This window comes from Dromaius novaehollandiae, chromosome W, assembly GCF_036370855.1.
Source record: "Dromaius novaehollandiae isolate bDroNov1 chromosome W, bDroNov1.hap1, whole genome shotgun sequence".
Classification (NCBI taxonomy): domain Eukaryota; kingdom Metazoa; phylum Chordata; class Aves; order Casuariiformes; family Dromaiidae; genus Dromaius; species Dromaius novaehollandiae.
The window spans coordinates 56,102,290-56,122,640 of NC_088130.1; the positions used below are offsets into that span (position 1 = coordinate 56,102,290).

Here is a 20,351-nt window from a genome sequence, read left to right on the forward strand (position 1 = left end):
GTGGAAAACAAAACTTGAGTTTTTCTGTATGCTTTTAGTTTTAAAACATGATTATGCCTAAACTGAATAGTCAGCCTAAATTATTTGACGTGGAAAAACAGGTGTGAATTTTATTGTGAAACAATTACATCTCATACCTTTGGCATTGTAGTCAGTGACTTCATTTAGGGCAATAAAGTTAAGGAAGTACCATATGTTGGTAGAAAACGGGGAATGACATACAGGAGTTGATTAAAACTAGATTGCTGAGGAGATCGTTGCTCCAGGGGCACCAAAGTCTATTAGAGGGACAGAAAGGAGAACTTGAATGGATCTGTGTATTTTGAGGCGCTGTGCAGCTGTGGGAACTGGTTCGCGAGTGGCCCATGAGTCCCTTGCCGGGGCCTGGAGACCTGTGTTAGAGGAGTGGAACGGACAAGGGGGTAGTTTTAGCTTCAGGCAGCCAGGTTTGGTCTGCCTGCATGTCCACTTGGGCCCCTGGCACCAGTGCAGGCTGGGATTAGCGAGAGAACGAGAGGGTACCAGTGCGGTGAAGGAGTGGGCAGACCTGCATATGAGAGAGAGAAAAGCATAGGTTTCCAGTAGCTGTACCTGCATACATGCATGCGCAAGTGCAAGAGTTAATATTTATTCTTTATAGTGTGGCAGCGGTCTCTCTTGGGTCTACGAAAGTTAATTAGGAGAGAGACCGGCTCCAGTGCGTTTCAACTGTACAAGTCAATATTTGTATTTCTGAGTACTTAAGATAAATGCCTACGCTTTGCTACCTTAGAAGGAGGAAATGCATGTATAGGTTGAGAATGAGAGGCTGGGGAGGGATGAGATATAACTGAAAGAGTGTGTGTGAAAGAACAGCAATTCTCGAACGCTAACAGCTCTGTAATTCTGCATGGGCAGGCTTGTTCCGATAATGTCGTAGTGCATTGTAGACTTTTCTTCTTGGGCGAGATTGGAGGAGGAATGGCAGCACCGAAGTGCCAGCTTGGGAGTGAAGGGAAGAGGAAGGCCATCAGTCATCTGAACAGAAGGGTGGCTTAGATGTGGTAACACGTTGCGATATGTCTTCATGAGACACGTCTGGTACTTATTAAGGGTGGAAATACAGCAAGGCATGAGAGCTTTTAAAATCACAAGAAAGATTAATACAATGGGAATTTATCAGAAAATATAGATTTATAGTTTCAGGAATCACTCATTCCCTCGATTACTAAAAAATCAATTTATTTCTCGTAAATGACTCTCATTTCTTAAAGACTTCTTAAACATTCACACTAAAAGGATATTGCATAACTGTTGCTCGTTATTCTCGATATATTATTTAATGTGAAAGCCACAGTTCAGCATTTGATCTATTTATATGCTGTTCGTACCCATGAAGCCAGACTTTCTTTGGATTTAGTTCATTGTACCTTGAAAATAATTTGAATACCACCAGCTTCATTGTAAACAAAGATTGATTCCAACCCTCGGGTCATTGTTGGTTGTTTAAAAAAGCACTTGGAATTGCTTCAATAGTTACCAGTGTTCTCTTATAAAACTAAATAGGCTTTTCCTGTGATGGAAAGAAGATTAAAGGTCATATAGTTCAAAATAAATCTTTGCACATTACCAGATTAAGGAAAATGAAATCTTTCATTAATAAGGCCAACTCCTTTATTGTTTATCAGTTCATAATGACTGAGACCTGAAGGGAGGCTGCAGGGACAGGATTATATAGATACATAACTTGCCCAAAGAACAGCACTTTTTTCTTGCAGCCCGCTTTGCAAAGTTTGAGTCAGGGTGGTCTGAGCTTTGAACCCCACACTGAGTAAAACACAACTGACAATGCGGGTAAATAAAATTTCCTCTGAAGATATGCTATCTTGAGAACTGCACAGAGTCGTAGCATTACCAAAAAGATGAAATATGTTGTGGAATTTGGGGGTTGTATTTTCTTTCAGTTACATATCAGTAAAATGCTGTAGTATACTGGAGAAAAGGGAAACCTTGTCTGTATAACTTCATTTGATTCTAGATTTATGCACTGCAAAAATTATGGATATATATATTTGTATATATATGTTTATATTTGTTCCCATGCTGAGTATTGAAAAGGTGCAGTGGATGGCCATAGCATTCATGATCAGCTTCTTTTTTTGGATATGTGAAGAGATCTGACTTATGTGTCTTCGGTCAATGTACTTGTTCCATGCTGTGCTGCGAAGTGCAAGAATTCAAGGAAGTGTGACCATGAGGTCACCAAATTCAAGCATATCAGGAAATGTGTGTTGCTGTATCAGATTTACGCAAATACATAAGTTGAATCCTTCACCTTATTGCAGTATTATTTTGGCAGTTGTACTAAGTATCAAATTCTGAATGGGTTAAAATAATAGTGTGTAAATGACTCCTGGCAATTTCCTTCTACAGCACAGCACAATGGCCAAGAAGATAAAAATTTCTCATTTGGCCCATAGTGTCCCTTAACCTTCACCCCTTGGCTTTGTTCAGATGATTAGGTGTTTTCCATGTGTACCTTTATGGGAGAAGAATCTGTGCTTGTTAATTTGAGCTGACTTCCTAAGGAAGTCAGGAGTATCTGATAATGCTTCATCTGTCCTCTTACCCCTGCAATAACCTTTGAACACATTGCCCAGGTTCAGTTCGCTCCGAGCGAGGAGCTGAGGTCTCAAAATATGTTGTTTTTACAATCTTTATGGAAATCTGCAGCTGGGTGGAGAGACGCCACTGAGGATAACGGCTGCAGAGTGAAGCCAGCCCATGCTCGACTGCGATCCAGGGCTCTGCAGCGTGCCTGCTCTGATGTCTAATACGGCTTTGGGGGTAAGCGCCAATCTGTATTCACAATTGGCAAGTATGTAAGAGCAATAAAGCACGAACAGGCTCTCAGTTGTCCCCAAACATATTTAAACTATTTTTGGTAGTATTAGGATTGTGTTTCTCAGAAGAGTTTGTTTTCTATTGTTACCATCTGGAGAGCAGTGCTGTGTGCTTGGTAGCGATGGATGTGCTTGTGTTTGCCCACATGCTCGGTGGCTAATCAGTGTGGACAGAGACTTCCAAACTCAGGAGTTAGGCCACCAATTTTCTTTTGAAAGTGTCTTTGTACTTCTGGAAATCTCACGGTGGGAACATCGCATGCAATGGCTAGTTTGGGGATCGCTCTTGCATGGTATATTCAGGGCAAGGTGTGGCGAATGGTTCCAGTACACTCACCACTTTCCAATTTGGAATATGCATTTATTGAAAACAGGAAAAATTCAGTGAAAACTAAAGAAACAGTATGCAAAACATATTCCAAAAAGGATGTCTACAGTGACTCCCTTCTGCCCTTTTGTACACTGGTCTACCTGAATGATCCGCCTCTTCAACATTACTTCTCTTTTTTCTTTCCAGGCCTGGCAAAGCTACTTCTCTCAAGCCTCTATTTAAGCCACTTTATTTTTCTGTGTGGGTTTTTTTTCTCCTTCTTTTTGTTAAAAACATGAGTAACCTGAAGGAGTCCTACCCTGTGCTTCCCAAATGCTTTTCAAGATTGTAGCCATTTGCTATGATTAAACTATTTGACTAATGCTTCTTCTGAATATTTGTATTTCTTTTCAAAGGCAGATCTTATGCTTCCCAGTTTCTGTATATGTGTTGCTCTGTCCACTCTGTACTAAATGCTTTCCTAAAATTGCCCATGAATTATGGTACCTGGGCACACAGACTAGTAGCAACTTCATAGATTTCTCGTGCAAATGACTTCAAACCTTTCTCTCCCGTGTCCTGTATATATTCTGCAGGCAGCACCCTCCCCAAATCAGTACACCTCTTTCAAAGAGTTTTGTGTGCTGCTCCCGTTGGGGTGCATCTCTATTCACGTTGGTAAAATCTGTTGCCAAAGTGCTTGGCTTTGGAGATGGTGTTTGGGACCAGGAGCTTTCCAAAGGAGTTTGTGAGAGCATCAGTCCTCCAGCTGAGTTTGTGTGTTGCGTCCCGTGATCTCACTTCACCTTGCAGAGCAGAAGCAGCCCGAGGTTGCCGCAAGGTAGCGGTACCTTCCCGGCTTCTGCGGGATGATGCTGTTTGGCAGCTGGAGGAGGCAGTGGGGAGGCAGTTTTCCTACTCACGTTTGGCAGAAAAAAAGCAGTTTGCCTCAAAGGACTGAAAATCTGCCCCCATGAGCTCGCACATATTTATTGTGTAATATCTTAACACTGTCTCTTTGCTTCCTTTTTGTCCTGTGCACATCAAGAGGGTGCACTGGCACAGGTAGGCAACGTAGATTATTTTTGTCAGCTTTCTGCAAGAGAAATAGCTGATTTTTAAATTAATTCCTCAGAATTGGGGAAAGCCAGATTCCCAAATGGGATTCAGCTTTCATTTATAAATCATTTTTAGTGATTCATGTCCTGCTTATCTTTTATAACATGGAATGCTGCCATGTTATAAAACAGAGGGAGAAAGCCTGCATTTAGATTACTAAAGAGTGATTCTTGTCTCAAGTTGGGGAATTTTTTTAAGGAGGTGGAAGAATGTACTCTATTGAAAAACAGCCAAAAACCTCGAATAAGTCATACTAATTCTACTTTCATTTTTATCTTACTCAGTTAGCTTTAGAGTCAAAGACAGAAGGCTGTGGGGTCAGCAAAGCAGTTCGAAAGAAAGCCAGTTCATCTTCTGTTTCTATGTTCATTGTCTTTACTGTCAGCTGTACTGGCAATTTGCTTTGTTTCCCAGAAATGTGTACTTCTGGCATGGGGTTTCAGTTAGGGGAATTTTTTGGACGCTTTCTATTGGCAATAATAGGATTTGTAATTTGATATATGCATTTTTGCCTGAGTTTAGGAGTGTTTTCTCTCACTTTCAAGGTTAAATTAACATCTTTATTTTCAAATAAGGCTAAGTAAAATGAGCATTCTCCAAGCAATAAGCAGAATAATTTTTCTTCGAACAATGAGCTCCTGATTTTGGCACATGCTTAGCACCTGTGTTTCTGGCTGGCTTCACTTGAGACGATGGCTGTTCAGTATCTCTGAAAATCCAGCCTGGCATCAGTCTCCACAGTTTTTGGTGCTGTGCTATACAGTCCTTTTCCTTGAGATCTTCTCACATTCCATTTGGTGGTAAATTAGTCTGATGCCTTTAGCTGCAGAGGAAAAACGAATAAATTGTAACTTGAGAAAATTTACTGAAGAACAGATTTCTTCTATTTTGAATATCTATGCTTTTAGTGGTTTCATGGTCTCATCCAGTATTCTCCACTTACAGCTTCTCACAACTTTTTGTGTAAGTTGAGTTTATAAACTTTTCTTTTTAGGTATCTGCTTGTGGAGCACAAAATAGGCATGAAGTGTGTGGCCACTGATCTTCAATTCATAGGCTTTAAATCTGGATCTGGAGGGTTGCGATTGACAGATGAGACTGCCAGCAGAAAGCAGGCCAGAAAGACTTTTTAATTTTTTTAATTTTTTTTTTGTTTGTTTTCAAAGTGGTTTCCAAGCACAATGAAGTACATTCAGAGACTAGAAAACTCAAAACTAGATCTTTTTTTTTTTTTCTTTTAATTACTTAACAGAGCTTTGGAAGACTTCTGCTCTTTGAGAACTAAGCTGGGGCAACTGCCTAAGAAAATACTTTTTTTTTTCTTTAAACAGAATCAAGCATTTGGTCAGCTATGCTCTAAAAAAGATACGAAGGAATCAGGCCAAGAAATGCACAATACAAAACATAGTCGGTAGGAGAGATTCAGCTTAAGTCTAAAGAGGTTGGGAATGGCTTAGCATGTCACCGTCACACCGTTAGCGCTGTGCTTGTTTTCTCAGCTTGTTGCAGAATCTTTAAGCTTCTTTACAACCGACAAGGACTGAAGCAAGGTTGTCCACAAGTATTTTCCCAGGCACACGTTATTAATGTGGGAGTACTTTTCCTTTCTTATCTATCTGATCCACCAGTAGGTGCACTGTATGCATCAAAACATCTTTAAAAGTCATTTTAAAAAAGTGATTTAAAAGTCCATGATTTGAACCAAGCTGTTAGAGGCTACTTCGTGCATGTAGATGTGCGCGCACATACTTTTTTGATTTGGTTTTAAATAAGGGCCACCTTCCTTTGGCTTCAGTGATTAAGGATATGAATCTAATTGTTCTTGCATTGATTTATGTGCATGAAAAGCAATTAAAAATGACCTTTTTCTAAGCAGAGGGAGAAGGGTCAGTTCCTCTGCACACCCTGAAGCCCTGAGCAGAATTCTGAACATCTTCATTTAATGTAGCTTTCAACAAAGTTATCATGGAATCCTCTTTTTAGCAGGCACTCTTAACCATGGACATTTATGTACTGAAGCTTGGCATGCCTTTGTTGTAGGTATGTTATTAATTTGCATGTAAATACTTGTTGAATACACACATGCCCTTGCTCCTCTTCGTTTTTTTCCTTGTTTCAAAATTTCGAAAGCGAAAGACCTTTTCAGGCAAGTTCTTTAAAGTGAATTTCCTGTACAACCGTGCTCACACTAAGTCAGGAGGCCCATTTGAGGCCTGCCCATTTGAGGCCCATTTGATTTGTTTGGAGTCTGAAATACCTGATAAATAGCTATGTGGCTGCTTTATACAGAAGTATCTGCAGCTGGATCGCAAGCTGAAATTGAGTCAACAAAGTCTGAGTGTTGAGAGAAAAGCAAATATGCCATGGGATGTGTAAACACATGCTGTGCACGGGTTTACCGTAGAAGAGGTCTTTCACTGTGCTTTATATTGTCCAAGGCTTCAGGGGAGAAATATGTCAAAGATGAGGATGCCAGATTTGGTTGGTCCGCAGAGAAGTATTCCAGGAATGATCAGAAATCGATAAATGGGTCTGGGAAACAGTGGGGAAAAAATGGAGTTTTTAAGGGAGGAACTAGCGGAGACATGGTGTCCGTCATTTTCTGTATAAAAGGTTGCTGCAAGGCAGAAGATGATAAACTCTGCTTTGTCTGCTGGAGATAGGACAAAGTAATGTCCTTAAAATGGAGCAAGGGATAGCTGTGGGCAGATTGGGAACACTAATGACAGCGCCGGTGAAGTGACATTAGATTGCCCAGGGAGTTGGGATTGTTATGGGATGTCCTGTCACTGAGTTTTTAAGAATAGATTAGTCGGGCTTTTGTTAGAAATGGTTTAGTTGCAGTTGCCCTTTCCAGCAGAGAGATTGGGTTCACCCACTGAGATCCTTTTTTTTTTTTTAATAAAGATGTGCAACCTAAAGATCTTTACACTTAGCAGCAACTGCTCCTGTTGCATTCCAGCAAGCCTTGGTCTACGTTTTGCCTTCTTCTAATACATTTCTGAGCTCTCTTGTCCTAAAATATATCTCTAAGCCGTGTATCGTCCTGGCCATCTTAAGAAAATGTCTGCCTAGAGGATAACGTGCTTGTTATATCCCTCCAGAGTAAGGAAACCCCCTGTATCTTGTTTGTGTTAGTCTTCAGATGATGGAAGGCAGCTTTTATTCACAGAAAGTGAACTTCCCATTTTAAACTTATTTCAATTATTTTGTAACTTTATAATTAAAACAGGGCTATAAATGGGGATCTTTCTTCCTGACTAATGGCATTTAATTATAGGACATGAGTCTTTGAATTGCCAACTTTTCAACAAGCTATAAAATGTGTGTGAGAAGATAAGAGCCAAGGAGCCTACGCTTCTTACGAAAGCTTGTGGTCTGCAAGATGCTCATCATGCTCTGCATGTGAGTACATAGGTTCCCTTTGGTGACCATCTGATTCTGAAATGGAAGCTAAACTGTTCTGACAATGACTTAGGAGAATTCAGTTTGACTCTATTTTCTTGTAATCCACTGTTACAATTTTACTCTTAAAACTTCCATGGTAGGGCGACTAGTCAGTAAACTATGTACTGTTTATGCAGAAGTAGAAGTTGTTCTTGAAGGACACCCACCCACCCACCCATCTCTGCCAAATCTGCCTCAGAAACCTGGTCTTTTGCATGATCAAGCAGGTTTTGCACAATCCTGTACAAATATATATTTAAAAAGTGAGAGATCTGAGATTTAATTAGTTTCACAATGCACAGTTTTCTCTGCTTTAAGTGCTGTCAGTGCTTGACCCATCTTTTATTCTTTCCTTGGCTTCCGTTAACTGTCAACTAATTTTGATGTGAAACTTAAGGTTCTGGTTATGGGCTTTTCTGCAAACCAGAAATGGACTTTGAAGTACTGAAGTACTTTGAAGAAATGAAGTACTCACAAACAGTTATAATTTACATCAAGTAGAAATCAGTAATTTTGTTCATGTAACTCCCAAGTATATCTGAGTGGGCTTCACATTCTTGATGAAGTTAGAGGCTTCTCAGCAAAGTTTAAACCTGGTTCTGATGCCAAAGATCTTCATTAGTAACATGAACAGATATGATATGAAGTCCCTGAGACATGTCAAAATGCAGTGGTGTTTTTTGGTGTTGAGATGATGGCATTTTAAATGCTGGCAGGTTCTTGACCCATCTTGACCTGAACGTGGACTTGTTAACCTTGACACTTGGTCTTTAACAAGTTACAGGACATGGATATTACAGCTTAGGAATGAATAAAAGGAAGGTCTTGCTGTGTCTGAGGGTAGTATGGCTTAAATTAATTAGTATGCATTTTAATGAGTTTTTCAGCTAGCTTGGAAACATGATGAAGATAAAATAATTATTAAGGCTATTTACTTTGTTTTGTGTTGTTTTGCTAAGGGTCTCTTTCTTTCCTCCAGTTGTAACACCAGCCTTTACCTTCGCATCTCTCAGTTCCCGTGTTGACGGGGCCTTTCCCTCACTCTTGATACTGCAGAACAAGAGAAAGAGAGAAGCAGCTCCTTTGTAAACAGCTCTGGATTATTCAAGTAGTGCTGATACATTTGTCCTAGTACAGTCCCAACAGATTGGTGAGAGAGAGAAGAATATTTGGGGCATTCCCAGCACTGTGATCAGGGAGGCATTTTAAAAGATAAGAAAATAAAGCAAAGTTGAACTGTAGGGATGAGGGAGCGTCCTCCTAGTGACACAGAAGACTTTATTCAAGGAAGGCATCCTTAAAATTAAGGAGGCTTTTAGAGAAAGTCTCTTTTTTTCTGACAGTGATGTATGTCTAGCTTTGGAATAGACTTCTAAGGCAAGGTCGGGAGCCTTTCCACTTGAGACTTCTTTTAAAATAAGTAGCCTGGACAAAATGTGAGTTTTAGAAAACTGCTCTGTAGGAGAGACTGGCTCAGCTATGTTCTTATATGAGAAAGTCTCCGATTCTGCTGTTTGTCGCTGTAATAGGGCCCATTTCTACATGAAGGTTATGGTTTCTGGGAGGGTATAAGCCTTTCAGGTAGTTGGGGAGCAATACATCAGGGATTGGCTGAGTTTTAGGGTAAGCTTCCCTGCAGCTTTCTTCTTGACAACAAAGCCTGATGTTGGCCGATGTGTGGGTGGAACTGAATGTGTGTGTTCCCCAGATCCTGCTGCACAGTGGAACTTCACTTTGGAAAACATGCAACCCACCAATCTTCAGTGAAAACATTAACCTCTTCTGTAACTAATATTCTAGATGATTTTTACCTTGAGGTCAATATTTACAGCTACAAAAATCCAGAGTTAGAGAAATGACTGTCAGTTTTTGGCCTTTTTTCCTCCAGAAATTATGATTTAACACTGGATTGAATGTCTTGGGTGACAAGGTCTAGTTCTGCAGTGTCTCAGGCTTCTCATAGTTTTGAGAAGCAACAATATGCAGAGTGAGGAGAGGAGAAGGAAAAGCAGGCAGAGTATCCTGTCCGCTTAAACCCTAGTCCAAAGCAGAGGACATTTGCATTCATGGTACCTAGGACACTTTGTGAATGTGACCTTTCATCTAAGTTGCAGAGACCTGTTTTAGAAGAATACCTTGCCATGTTTACTCTGTTCTGGCCTCAAATAGCCCTGAAGGAGGTCTGTGTACAGTTGAATTTTACATGTGTGTGATTCTTGAGGTTATCTTTGAAATGCCTCACTGAAAAAGTATGCACCAAGGAGTGGTTGGGACAGTGAATGAAGTCTGCTTGCCAAAGAAACTAAAGGAGTTACCGGGTTTGAGGGAAGTATTAAAGAAAAAGAAGGAGATGGAACAAAAAAATGGTGTTTGTGAAGGACCAGCTCTGGGATTTCAAAGGTTATTTTTGTTTTTATTTTAGAATTGACCAGCTTGTTGGAAGATGATGTTTATTCCTGCTTGAAGCTGCCATTCTGAAAACAAACAGCAGAAGAATGTGGAAGAATTCAAGCCTTCGCTGTGTTTTAGCACTAGCTATTTTATGTTTAACAAGCTTAATATGTAGTCAAGAGATAGGTGAGTGTATTTTGATATAATACACATTAATTTCTCTTTGTAGCCTGTATACCTATACCATTTAGTTATTTTGCATTCCTAATACATGTATGTCCAAAAATTGTCACCTCTGTGCTGCCACACCATCCTAGGGATAGTGGTACTACTAGGTTGATCTCTGCTTTCCAGCACCCAGTGGCGTCTTGTAAACCAGTGCAAAGTTGTGTGCTAAATTCTCCGAAGCATGACTCTGGTCACCTGCATGCTTGGTTGGTGTGAATGCCGGCATTCAGACGTTCTTGCTATATATGTCAGCTGCCTGCGACTGTTCCACATGTTATCATTAACTGCCCTCCTGTCATTAATTGCCCTTGCTGTGGGACAGTGGAGCAGAGCAAAAAGCTCATTAAGTTTATCATCAAGGCTTGAGGTTTTGCCACTAGCCCAAAGCCTGCTTATTAAGGAAGGCCAGGAATGGGTATTGTGGAAAGAAATAGCTGCCTGTGTTTATGTACAGGAATATAAATCCAATTTTGGGGTACTTCTGGCAGTCTCTGCCTTTCTCAAATCAGACACACAAATCATTCACCAGTTTTTAAGATACTGGCCAAAAATACTTGCAGTAAAAAGGGAAAAAGAATGGCTATTGGTATGAGCAATAACACTTGTTTTACAGTTGGTCAATTTTGACCTGCAATTTGTGACTACATAGTTCTCATCTCATTTCAGGCTCTCCTGGGGAACCGCAGAATTTGAAATGTATAATGCACAATTTACACAAAATGATCTGCACTTGGGATGTCTCTTCCAAAGGAAGATACGGACAAACTGATTTCTGTTATGCCACCAGGTTAGTCCATGTATACCTAACTGGAAACTGCAGAACTGTGATGAAAGTCTAACTATTCCTCAGTCACTGCCCATGGAATTTGTGATGCTGTTGTTTCCCAGCATCTCCCAGTCAGTTATCCTTGGGTGGTGCTGTCTTCAGACACCGTTAACTCAGGCAATGGCGGGTCTTCTGGCTAAGTATTGTTTCATGCTAACAATTCTCCTGCCAAAATGTCCTGCTTGCTCTCTTCAAAGGGCTGGAAGATGCTCTCATTTCTTCAGAGTTCTCTGTGTGTCTGCCTAGCCCTTGCTCAGAGTTTTCATAAGGGACATCTTCATACCAGATTCAGTCCAAAAGGAAATGATAGTTGGAAGAAGCAAATCCTGGTGTTATGGGCCAAAGCGGTAGAATACATGACATAAGTGTCAGGATTCACATGTGGAAAAACGTAAAAAATCTCTTGGTGGTTGTCTTATGACCTTTATAAATTTTAAGCTGTCTGGAGATCACTGTGTCAGAGGAAACATGAAAGTGAGTTCACATTTAGACTAGCCTTTCCAAAATACATGAGAGTTGAAAAGTTTCAAGAAACATTAAAAAAGCTTAAATCTTCAGTATGTTTTTCACTAATGAGAACTACATGTGCAATCCCCATGCTGTGGGTCTGCCAGATCCTTGTCATGTGCTAGGGAGTTTTTGCATCTTGATCCTGCCCCCAGTCCAGATATTTGTGCTGTCTTTCTTCCTGTAAATCCTCAGGCAGCTCAAACTTCTCCTTGGGGTCCCAGGGCTTGGCTGCACTTCTTCCACCTACGTGTTTGATTTTATGTATTTAGTTATTCCTCCTGTGTTGACAGCTATCATCTCTATACAAAATATATGTATATGTGACAGTGCAGGCAGAGTTTTGGAGTGCAGAGTTTGTGAGGTTCTGCCCTCTAAACAAGAATAACCACGTAACTGTTGCTATTTCTCCTTAGCAAAGCAGAACAGGCTTGGTTCCCAGAAATACAGAGACTGAGAGCTTGGCTTAGCTCAGATATCCCTTAGGGAAAGAGAGTTTGGGTTTCAGTTGCCCATCCTCTAATGGCATCTCTGTAACAGAGGAGGAGCAGCCTCTCTGAGCACTCAAGTTTCACTAGCCTTTACTAGTGCAGCCTTTTGCATGAATCTTTAAAGTTCAGCCCAAGCTCTTGACTTCAACAGACAGGAGTTCCAGGGTCCTGTTCCAGTTCTTAAGTGAGTAATAGTCCCTCCGCAGGAAGTCTGGCATTGTTCTCTTTCCTTTCCTTCCTCCCATCATTCCCCCAAGAGGAAGATACGGATTTTTCCAAAGCACTTTCCTTTCTAGTTACATATCAATGACTATGAGCAAAGGGACTTCCATTACTGTTTTCTATATGGATCTACAGCCTCCAGACAAAGACCAGATCGCATTGCCCTGAGCACTGTGTGAACGGTTCTCTCTCCCACTCCCCTAATCCTTTTCTACTAGCTGAGCAGCAGAAGGGAGCTAAAATTTATTTTGTTTTATTTATTCTCTGATGCAGAGGCAGATGTGTGAACCCACTGATTGCATCCGTATTCCGTAACTCTGTAGAGAAAAGGAGGGAGAGGAAGTCAGGAAACTTGAGGGGGAGGGTACTGTTGGGTTTTGTTTGCTGGCTTTTGCTTATTTTAAAATTCTGATCCGTGGTGACTGTTGGGTTCAGAAATGTGTCTTTTGGTTTAAAAAGTCATGTTTATTCACTTTGAGTGTTCTCTTATCAACTGTGTAGCTGTATTATGCAAGTAGTGCAGCATCTACCACTATGATAAAAGTGACTTGAAAAAAGAGGGAATGTTCGTTAATCTGGTATTAACGAAAGCCCATGGAATCGTAATCTTTCTCAGGCTTGACACAGAGCTTTCTTTGTTATGTTACAGAGGATTCATGATATACTAGTGTCCTGGGAATGTCTTATCTTCCTATTAGCTGGAATACCTGCTTAATCCTCTCTCTCTTTTCAGTGACCTCCCCCTTCCAGTGTGTATTAAAACTAGAGAGAGAAGAGTAGAGATTCCAGTCTCGGAGAGCTCCATCACCGTGACAATAACCACAAACAGCATTTATGAAGCTGCTTTTGCCACCAAAAAATTTGCAATTCACAAGAAAGACATCTGTAAGTATCGGGTTTTATATGTGTACATAAGGCCTTTATCCTATCACTGATAAAACATGCTCCAGAAGTGTATGTGCTTGCAGTTTTCTTTGGCAGCATTCCTGAATGTAAAATGTTGATGTGCAGAATCCCTATGCATCTATCCATGTGCAGTAGGTTGTTTTTCTCCCCCTTCAGAGAAAAGAAAACCTCTCCACCCATAAATCATAGTAGAAAAACTGAGGACAAAATGTAAGGAAGAAAAAAAAATTCAGCACCATCGCATGCACCTAATTATTCTTTGCCATTGTTTTCCTTATTGAAAATTAGGAAGATTTTGCAAACAAGTTACCAATCTGAAGTACAGCATACTACACTGGGCATGAAGTAGTCAGACTAGCTTTGGGAGAGGTGGAATGAAATTCGTAGTGGCAGTGCTGCCTTCTTAAATGCTGAACTGCTAGAGAATGAAGGTTCTTATTCCTACTCCTTTGTAACATTTCAAAGGCAGTTATATTGTATGTCACGGCTAATGAGACTTTATAGTCGTAGTGTACACCCAACTCACCCCTTTTGTTCAAACATTTATGAAATTGAGCATATAGTTATGCTTGGGAATTAGGCAACTCCTCATACTGCAGTCATTGATAAATTAGACAGATTTTTCCACACTGTACCTCTTCCTACCACGTTAATAGCTCTGTGCCTTGATTTGGCTCTAAGGAAATTTCTCTGAGTTTTGTCTTCTATGTCCCCTTATGCCAGTTGGTATGTTTGCTCATGTGCTCACTGCCCTTAGTTAAATCAACTGCACACTCTTCCACATTCTCCATCTTTATAGCTGTGTTTTACTATAGCAATCTCCTCCTCTCCTCCCTTCCTGCAAACTTAATCTGCTTCAATAGCTTTAGCTGTTGGCATTATGCTGTGCAGTCCCAATTCCCCTTTCCCCATCTGTCAGATTTAGCATCACTAGCTGCTTCTGAGCATCCTCTGCAGAAGCAGAACTTAAAACAAAAGTTGGACTAGTTGATAGCTTATTTTTTCTTCAGTTTCAACTTCTCTGGTTCTTCTCAGTTTCCAGTGGCAACTCTATGAACCATGCAAGTTCAGCTGCATGCTGAATATGACATTGGCACCATCTGCCACATTTACTCATAATTTGGTTTTTGCTTTCAGCTTTCCTAATTTTCAGAATCCACACACTTCCATTTTCAGTTGCCATTGTCTTCTCCTCAACTGAGAGCAGGTCAGAAACTTTAACAAAACACAGCTAAAAAATGTGTGGATGTCTTGCTGACTCCAGGCAGGATGGACCTGTTGGGTTCCTCACAGGTTATCCCAGGTAGCATGCTGACTGTGCTCAGCACTTGGAAGGCTCTCAGAGCTTCCCCTTGGCTAGTACCCAAGCTGGATAAATCACACACTGAAAAAACAGGATTTATCCTGCAGCAACCCAAATCTACTTGAACTGCCATAACCTTTGCAGGGTTCTCAGCCTCTTGCTTCACTACCACCCACTCATAGAAGAGACAGTTCTATTTAGATAGTATCGCCGTACTGTCACCATCATTATGTTATGCTTTTCATGTTTCTGGTAGCTTAAAATCATGTTCCTCATCTTCCTCTTGAGAACCTCATGTGAGCTTCTTCCACCATGTGCTTTTGCTCTCCTTTCTCCATACTCTTGCTTTTGTTGTGGCTCATCCTTCCTCCTTCACTCTCTCCTGCTGGTCTGCAAAACCCCCTTCTCCCCTTGGCAGCTTTTAGTTTCTCCTCCCTAATTGTATTCCCATGTACACTTAAACTGTAGTCCTGTTTCTTTTATCTCTGTGGCATTGAATGAAGGTTCTGAAAGGTAATATGATGTCTTCTTTGCAATGCATTATGAAGAGTCATATTCGTGATCAGTACTCACACATCTGCATGCTGAAATGTTAGAAGAAAATGCTACCTGGTGACTCATCAGCACCTGTGCTTTTCTGGGAACCTTCCCATTCAAGTAATGACAGAGCCCATCTTGTTCTAATTGCAGAGGTTGACCTACATGTTTGTATGGCTACCAGCCAGTTCAGAGCAGAGAGATATGGCCGTGAAACACCTGTAGGGCTGGTGTTGCTGACTAATGACTTGAATATGGGCTTTTTCTCCCCCTCTCTTTTTCAAGCATTTGTTCCGCTCCCTCCACGCATCCTTAGTTTAACTCCTGACTTTTCAACTTCCACATTAAATCTGAAGTGGAGTGATAATGGATCAGTCTTCCCATATGGATTGGATGCTTTTTGGCAGATTGAGATACTCCGTAAAGAAACAATGGAAAAAGTAACACAAGTAAGTCCTTTTCTTTCATTATAAGAAGTATATATAAGTTACCCCCCCCCCCCCAATATTTTGAGGGGCCATTTAAAGAAAGCTCAGGATGGTGCAAATTGGGCTTTGCAGATTCTGAGTGTAGTCATGATGCAAGAAGGTAACTTCCTGTTAAGTTTTGAAGTTATGGGAGGACAGTGTATCTTGTACTGTCAATGCTTGCTCAGAGCCCCAGCAATTTTTTTTTAGCTATTACAGTTCTCTTATTTAGAACTTGCTTATGAATTTGGCAGGTATATTACACCATTAATTCTGCCTCATTCCTCCGAGAGTCTCTCTGGACTTGGTGGATTCTGAGCGTTCAGCTTGCTTTTTTCTCTTTGCTCTCTGCTGCACTTTTGAAGACTATCCTTCATGGTGTGCCTCAGTGCTGGTGTTTTAAAAACTTTGTAGGAAAAAGTCTGTCATTGCTATTATTCACGCAGTATCACACATATAGGAGTGGTGATGAATAACTATCAAACATTAATATGCTTCTGAATATTACTTATGGAAGACATAGCTTTTTCTTATGAAGTGAATCTTTCTTTCTGTCACTGGTTATAACATTGAGTATTCAAGTTTTATTATCTTTTTGAAATAAATAGAAGTACTAGTTCAAGTTACCCTAGAATTGTTCTTTAGAATAATTCACTGTTTTTTCACTAGTAAACCACTAGGTTCCTTAACCTTGCATTGTATGAAAGAAGCTATTTTCCTATAGATTATATTTTGTGGCAAGTCGTTAGACAGGATTTATACATCACTTGATATCCTGAGGGCACCATGCAATATCATGAATTAAACCAGTATTTGGAGAATGGCAGCCTCAGTTTCACCAAGCCAATTTGTCACTTTGTTCTATAAGTTTGGGGAATGGAGAAAAGATAAAATGTGTGACCTAGGAATAAAATTTAGAAGAGCTTCATTTTGGAAAAGTTAGAGTGTATCCATGTCTGGGAGACACCCTGGGTACTGGGATGCAATACATACCTTTTGAAATGTTTGGCAGGCTACCTGCTCTCCCTCAAATATCTGCCCTCTGGTATTTCTGGCTGATAGTCTACCTGGCTGGTGGGCTGTTTAGCCTCTTAGGCTCTTGTCCAAGTGAATTCACAAAGCAACTGCAAGTGTTAGATGGGATAGTCTGCCCAACTGTTGGGATTTTATGATTTACCATGCTTAATTTGCCCATCCGTTGACACTTGCAAGATTCTGTATCTTTGTAACAACTGTTTATAAACTCTCTCTTTGTTTGGGGGAAACTTTGTAGGTAACGTACCATTCAAAACTGACGCATGAAAACATCATCCTTTCTTGGAACTGGACATCGGACATGCCTTTGGAGTGTACAACGCACTGTGCAAAGATTCGCTGTTACATTAATATCACGGACTTTGTGGGCCACAAGGATTGGAGTGACTGGAGCCTGGTAGAAAAGGTTCCTGGTATGTCTGTTCCCTTTCCACCACATGGACTTTGACTGCTTTATGAACAGCAGCCTGAAGTAGGAGGAAGAGTGGTAGGCAGTGATGGCCTGTTGCTTTCAGGGTGTTCCAATTAGAGAAATAAGAATAACATGCAATTGCAGGTTAATGAAGCCTAGTAAACATAGATTTGTATGCATTGAAGCACTCCTGAGTCACATTTTAGCTGATCAGCACCATGTTTATTACACAGATGCAATTATAAAAGCAAACACCATGTTTATTACATATATTGAATTTATAAAAGCAAGCTGGTCATGGGTTTTCTTTTTGTTTGTTTTCTGCTCTTCCTTCTTTGGTAGGAAAAGATACGGAGCCCAATGGGAGCGGGGTTTTTCCTCAGGACACTGTGGTGGCAGTAGGTTCAGATGTGACGATTTGTTGTGTCCATGAAGAAGGTCAACAGATACAACAGATGACTTACGGACCAGAAATATACCCACTGATACATCTGAGCAGTCGGAGCAGTGCAATCAGGGTGCTAAATGCCAGTGCTTCAGATACCAGTGGGACAAATGTAGTATGTACGCTATCCCAAGATGAGATGGATGGAACTGTCTTGTTTGTAGGATGTGAGTATAATTACATTTACTAACCTTAGGAAAATCAAAATGGTTTTGAGACTTTTGGGGTTCTGCTAGGAAAGAGATGCTGTTGTGGCGGTTTTTTCTTAGCCTTTGATTTTTGAGGATGAACAAGGATTTTAGTGGTGTTCCTTTACATGTTTGACTGATTTCGCTCTCCAGCGCTTGGAGAAGATGCTGGGGTTGGAAGGACAGGGAGGTAGCTGTGAAAGCAGCTGTGAGATTCTCTTAGAACCTGGCCTAGTGCTACTCTCCTTGATCTCCCTTCCTAAGGCACTGCTTTACGGTCCAGAATACTTACTGGTTTATTGCATTTGAATATTTGTCCTCAGTTGCCATCACTTTGTGTTAACATCCATTCCAGTTTGGTCCTTGAAAAGGCAAGAGTAAGAGCAAGAATTATGAGTGAAAACATTCATTTACAAGTCAGTCAAATGAAAGCAATGAAACAGTTAGATTTGCAGCAGCAGCGGTTCCTCATCCAGGGCAGTAGCTCTGGGAGCTCATTACTGCAAAGGAACTCGGTTGACAATTCATATTTCCTGGAAAATCTTCTGAACATTCTTTTAATATTTTCTTTAAAATGTTTAAGATACTGAATCACTGTGTATATTTCTGTGTAACCTTGCAAGCCTCAGAAATGTCTTCCAGATATAGTTACTTTCAATAGTTTGTTTTAAGAGGTATCTGGTTCTTCTTTCCCATAATTGGTCACTGCAGAGTTTTGTGTGTTTCCCCCAGCAGTGGTGGAGAGAATTGCCTTATTCCAATAGCTGCCCATTGGATTAGCTGTTTTGCATTACAGACACCCACCTTTGAACTTAGGGTCCCTGGGGGGGTCAGGGAAGGGAGAAGAGAGACTGTGCTTATTTTGAAGTTGTGTTTCCAATTCCAGCCTGTACCTCCTGTCACTGACTTTGCATATTAAGCGTGTGATAGCAAAGGAAAAAAGGAATCCAGGTTTTTTTGGATTCTCAGTAAGGTGCCGTTTTTACATTGTTTGTGTGCTTTTATTGGAGCACCCTCCATGTAAGCCAGTGAATGAAAGTAGCTACAATTCTATTGAGGACAGTGAAGCATACACAGGGTTTTCCCATACAGCAATTTTCGAAGATTTGGGATATGGTGAAGTCTGTTTGCTGCCAGTATTTCCTCTTGTGGTACCTAGTTAGTGGGAAGGGAGAGGTCTTGTCAGGATGCTCTTGTTAATGAAACATTTAATTCCCCTGTCTTCTGTTCCCCAAATGTCTGTACACACCACCTTAGGTAGCGTAGGTCTGGCAAAATAAGTGTTCCTCTTTTTGGCCAGTTGCTCATAATTTGAACTAAGCCAGCTACTGCTGCCTCTTGTGTTAGTGCTCCTTCTCTGGTGCAGGTACTTGATATTATTATGCCACCTTTTGGGGGACAGTGTATGAGTCTTGAAAGAAGGGCTGTGTACAGCCTCACATCAGCATGGTTACCCTGTCTGCTGGGAGCACTGCCCGTCTTCTCCAGGAAGGTGGTGAACAGTGCTGTAGTCTGGGATCGAAGGACGAGCTTTAAAAGAAAAGGAAAGATGGGTGTATACAAAGCAATGGTGAAGAGAAAGAGATATACAGGGCTTGCTTCAACTTTCAAACATAGGGGGGAATTCGTGCTAAAGGGAACTTTTCCTTGACGTGACTTGCTTAGAGAATTCAAAGCAGCGGTGGGGCCGGCACATAACAAAATGTGATGCACAGCCAACAGCATTCCTAAATTGCTCAGCGGCTAAACTGATGCTCAGAATTTTGGAAATGTCTTGGCACAGTTTTAGTAAAACACTTCTAGGTTAGCGCCTGGAGCTTGTGAACGTATTTGCATGTGATTTACCAGATTATCCACCCACTTAGAAGCCTGGAGTCAAGTGTTAGTCAGTTGGGGCTCATAAGAGTTATTCATGTGTTTAATTTGAAGCATATTATTTATATAGTTGGAGAGTAGCTTTTACCATGTACTCGTGAGGCACACAGTCTAGACCCAGCAGAAAAACTCTCACGTGCTGATGGTGATGCTCGGAGGAAGCCAGCAGCCTGACTGTCGCACTGGGATGGGAGAACGCTGGCTAACTCTTCTGGTTTCCTTTTATACTACAGATGCCCCTGATACTCCCCAAAACCTCAGCTGTGAAACATCCAACTTTCTGATAATAAAATGTACCTGGAAACCAGGCAGACCCAGTGGACTATATGGAAAACGAAGAACGAAGTACAGTTTATTGGAAAGGTAAAACAATTTGGTATTGAAAAGAGTAAAAAGATAGAACTTGAATATATCCTCTGTTGCCTGTGACGTACTGCTCCATGCCTGCCTCTCATTTAAATGAGATAGTCTCAAGCTTTAGAGCCTAAAATGTTTTTCAAAAGTTTGTGAAAGATGGGACTGAAGTCCAAAAACAAATTCAAAGAATCCCAGTCTAGTTTTGCAATGTTGCAATGAAGGTTAAAGATGGTTTTTTTCCCAAAGACTTATGCTGTTACAGACTCTCAACAAAATAAAGGACTTAGTGTGTCAGATTTTTGCCATCAGGTGGATAAGACCAGTGTGAGATTACAGGGAGGTGGTGGGAGTCACTAACTGATTTTTTTGTATGCAACCTCTGTCAGATCATCTGTCAGACATT

General features: G+C 40.8%; 1 protein-coding gene across 5 annotated transcripts in view; it reads left to right on the forward strand.

The window, feature by feature from the left end:
- LOC112983582 (leukemia inhibitory factor receptor-like) overlaps positions 1-20,351 on the forward strand; it is a 143,085-nt gene that overhangs the window by 98,892 nt on the left and 23,842 nt on the right. For 2 of the 5 annotated variants that reach the window (XM_064500395.1, XM_064500396.1), the window contains exons 3-10: positions 2,713-2,826; positions 10,181-10,335; positions 11,044-11,164; positions 13,157-13,308; positions 15,455-15,618; positions 16,910-17,084; positions 17,426-17,695; positions 19,825-19,954. In XM_064500395.1, coding sequence (XP_064356465.1) covers positions 10,254-10,335; positions 11,044-11,164; positions 13,157-13,308; positions 15,455-15,618; positions 16,910-17,084; positions 17,426-17,695; positions 19,825-19,954 — 1,094 coding nt within the window. In that variant the 5' untranslated portion in view covers positions 2,713-2,826; positions 10,181-10,253. Of the gene's footprint in view, positions 1-2,712; positions 2,827-6,294; positions 6,352-7,591; positions 7,717-10,180; positions 10,336-11,043; positions 11,165-13,156; positions 13,309-15,454; positions 15,619-16,909; positions 17,085-17,425; positions 17,696-19,824; positions 19,955-20,351 lie in introns of all 5 variants that reach the window. The other 3 variants (XM_064500397.1, XM_064500399.1, XM_026100793.2) reach the window with 2 other exon arrangements.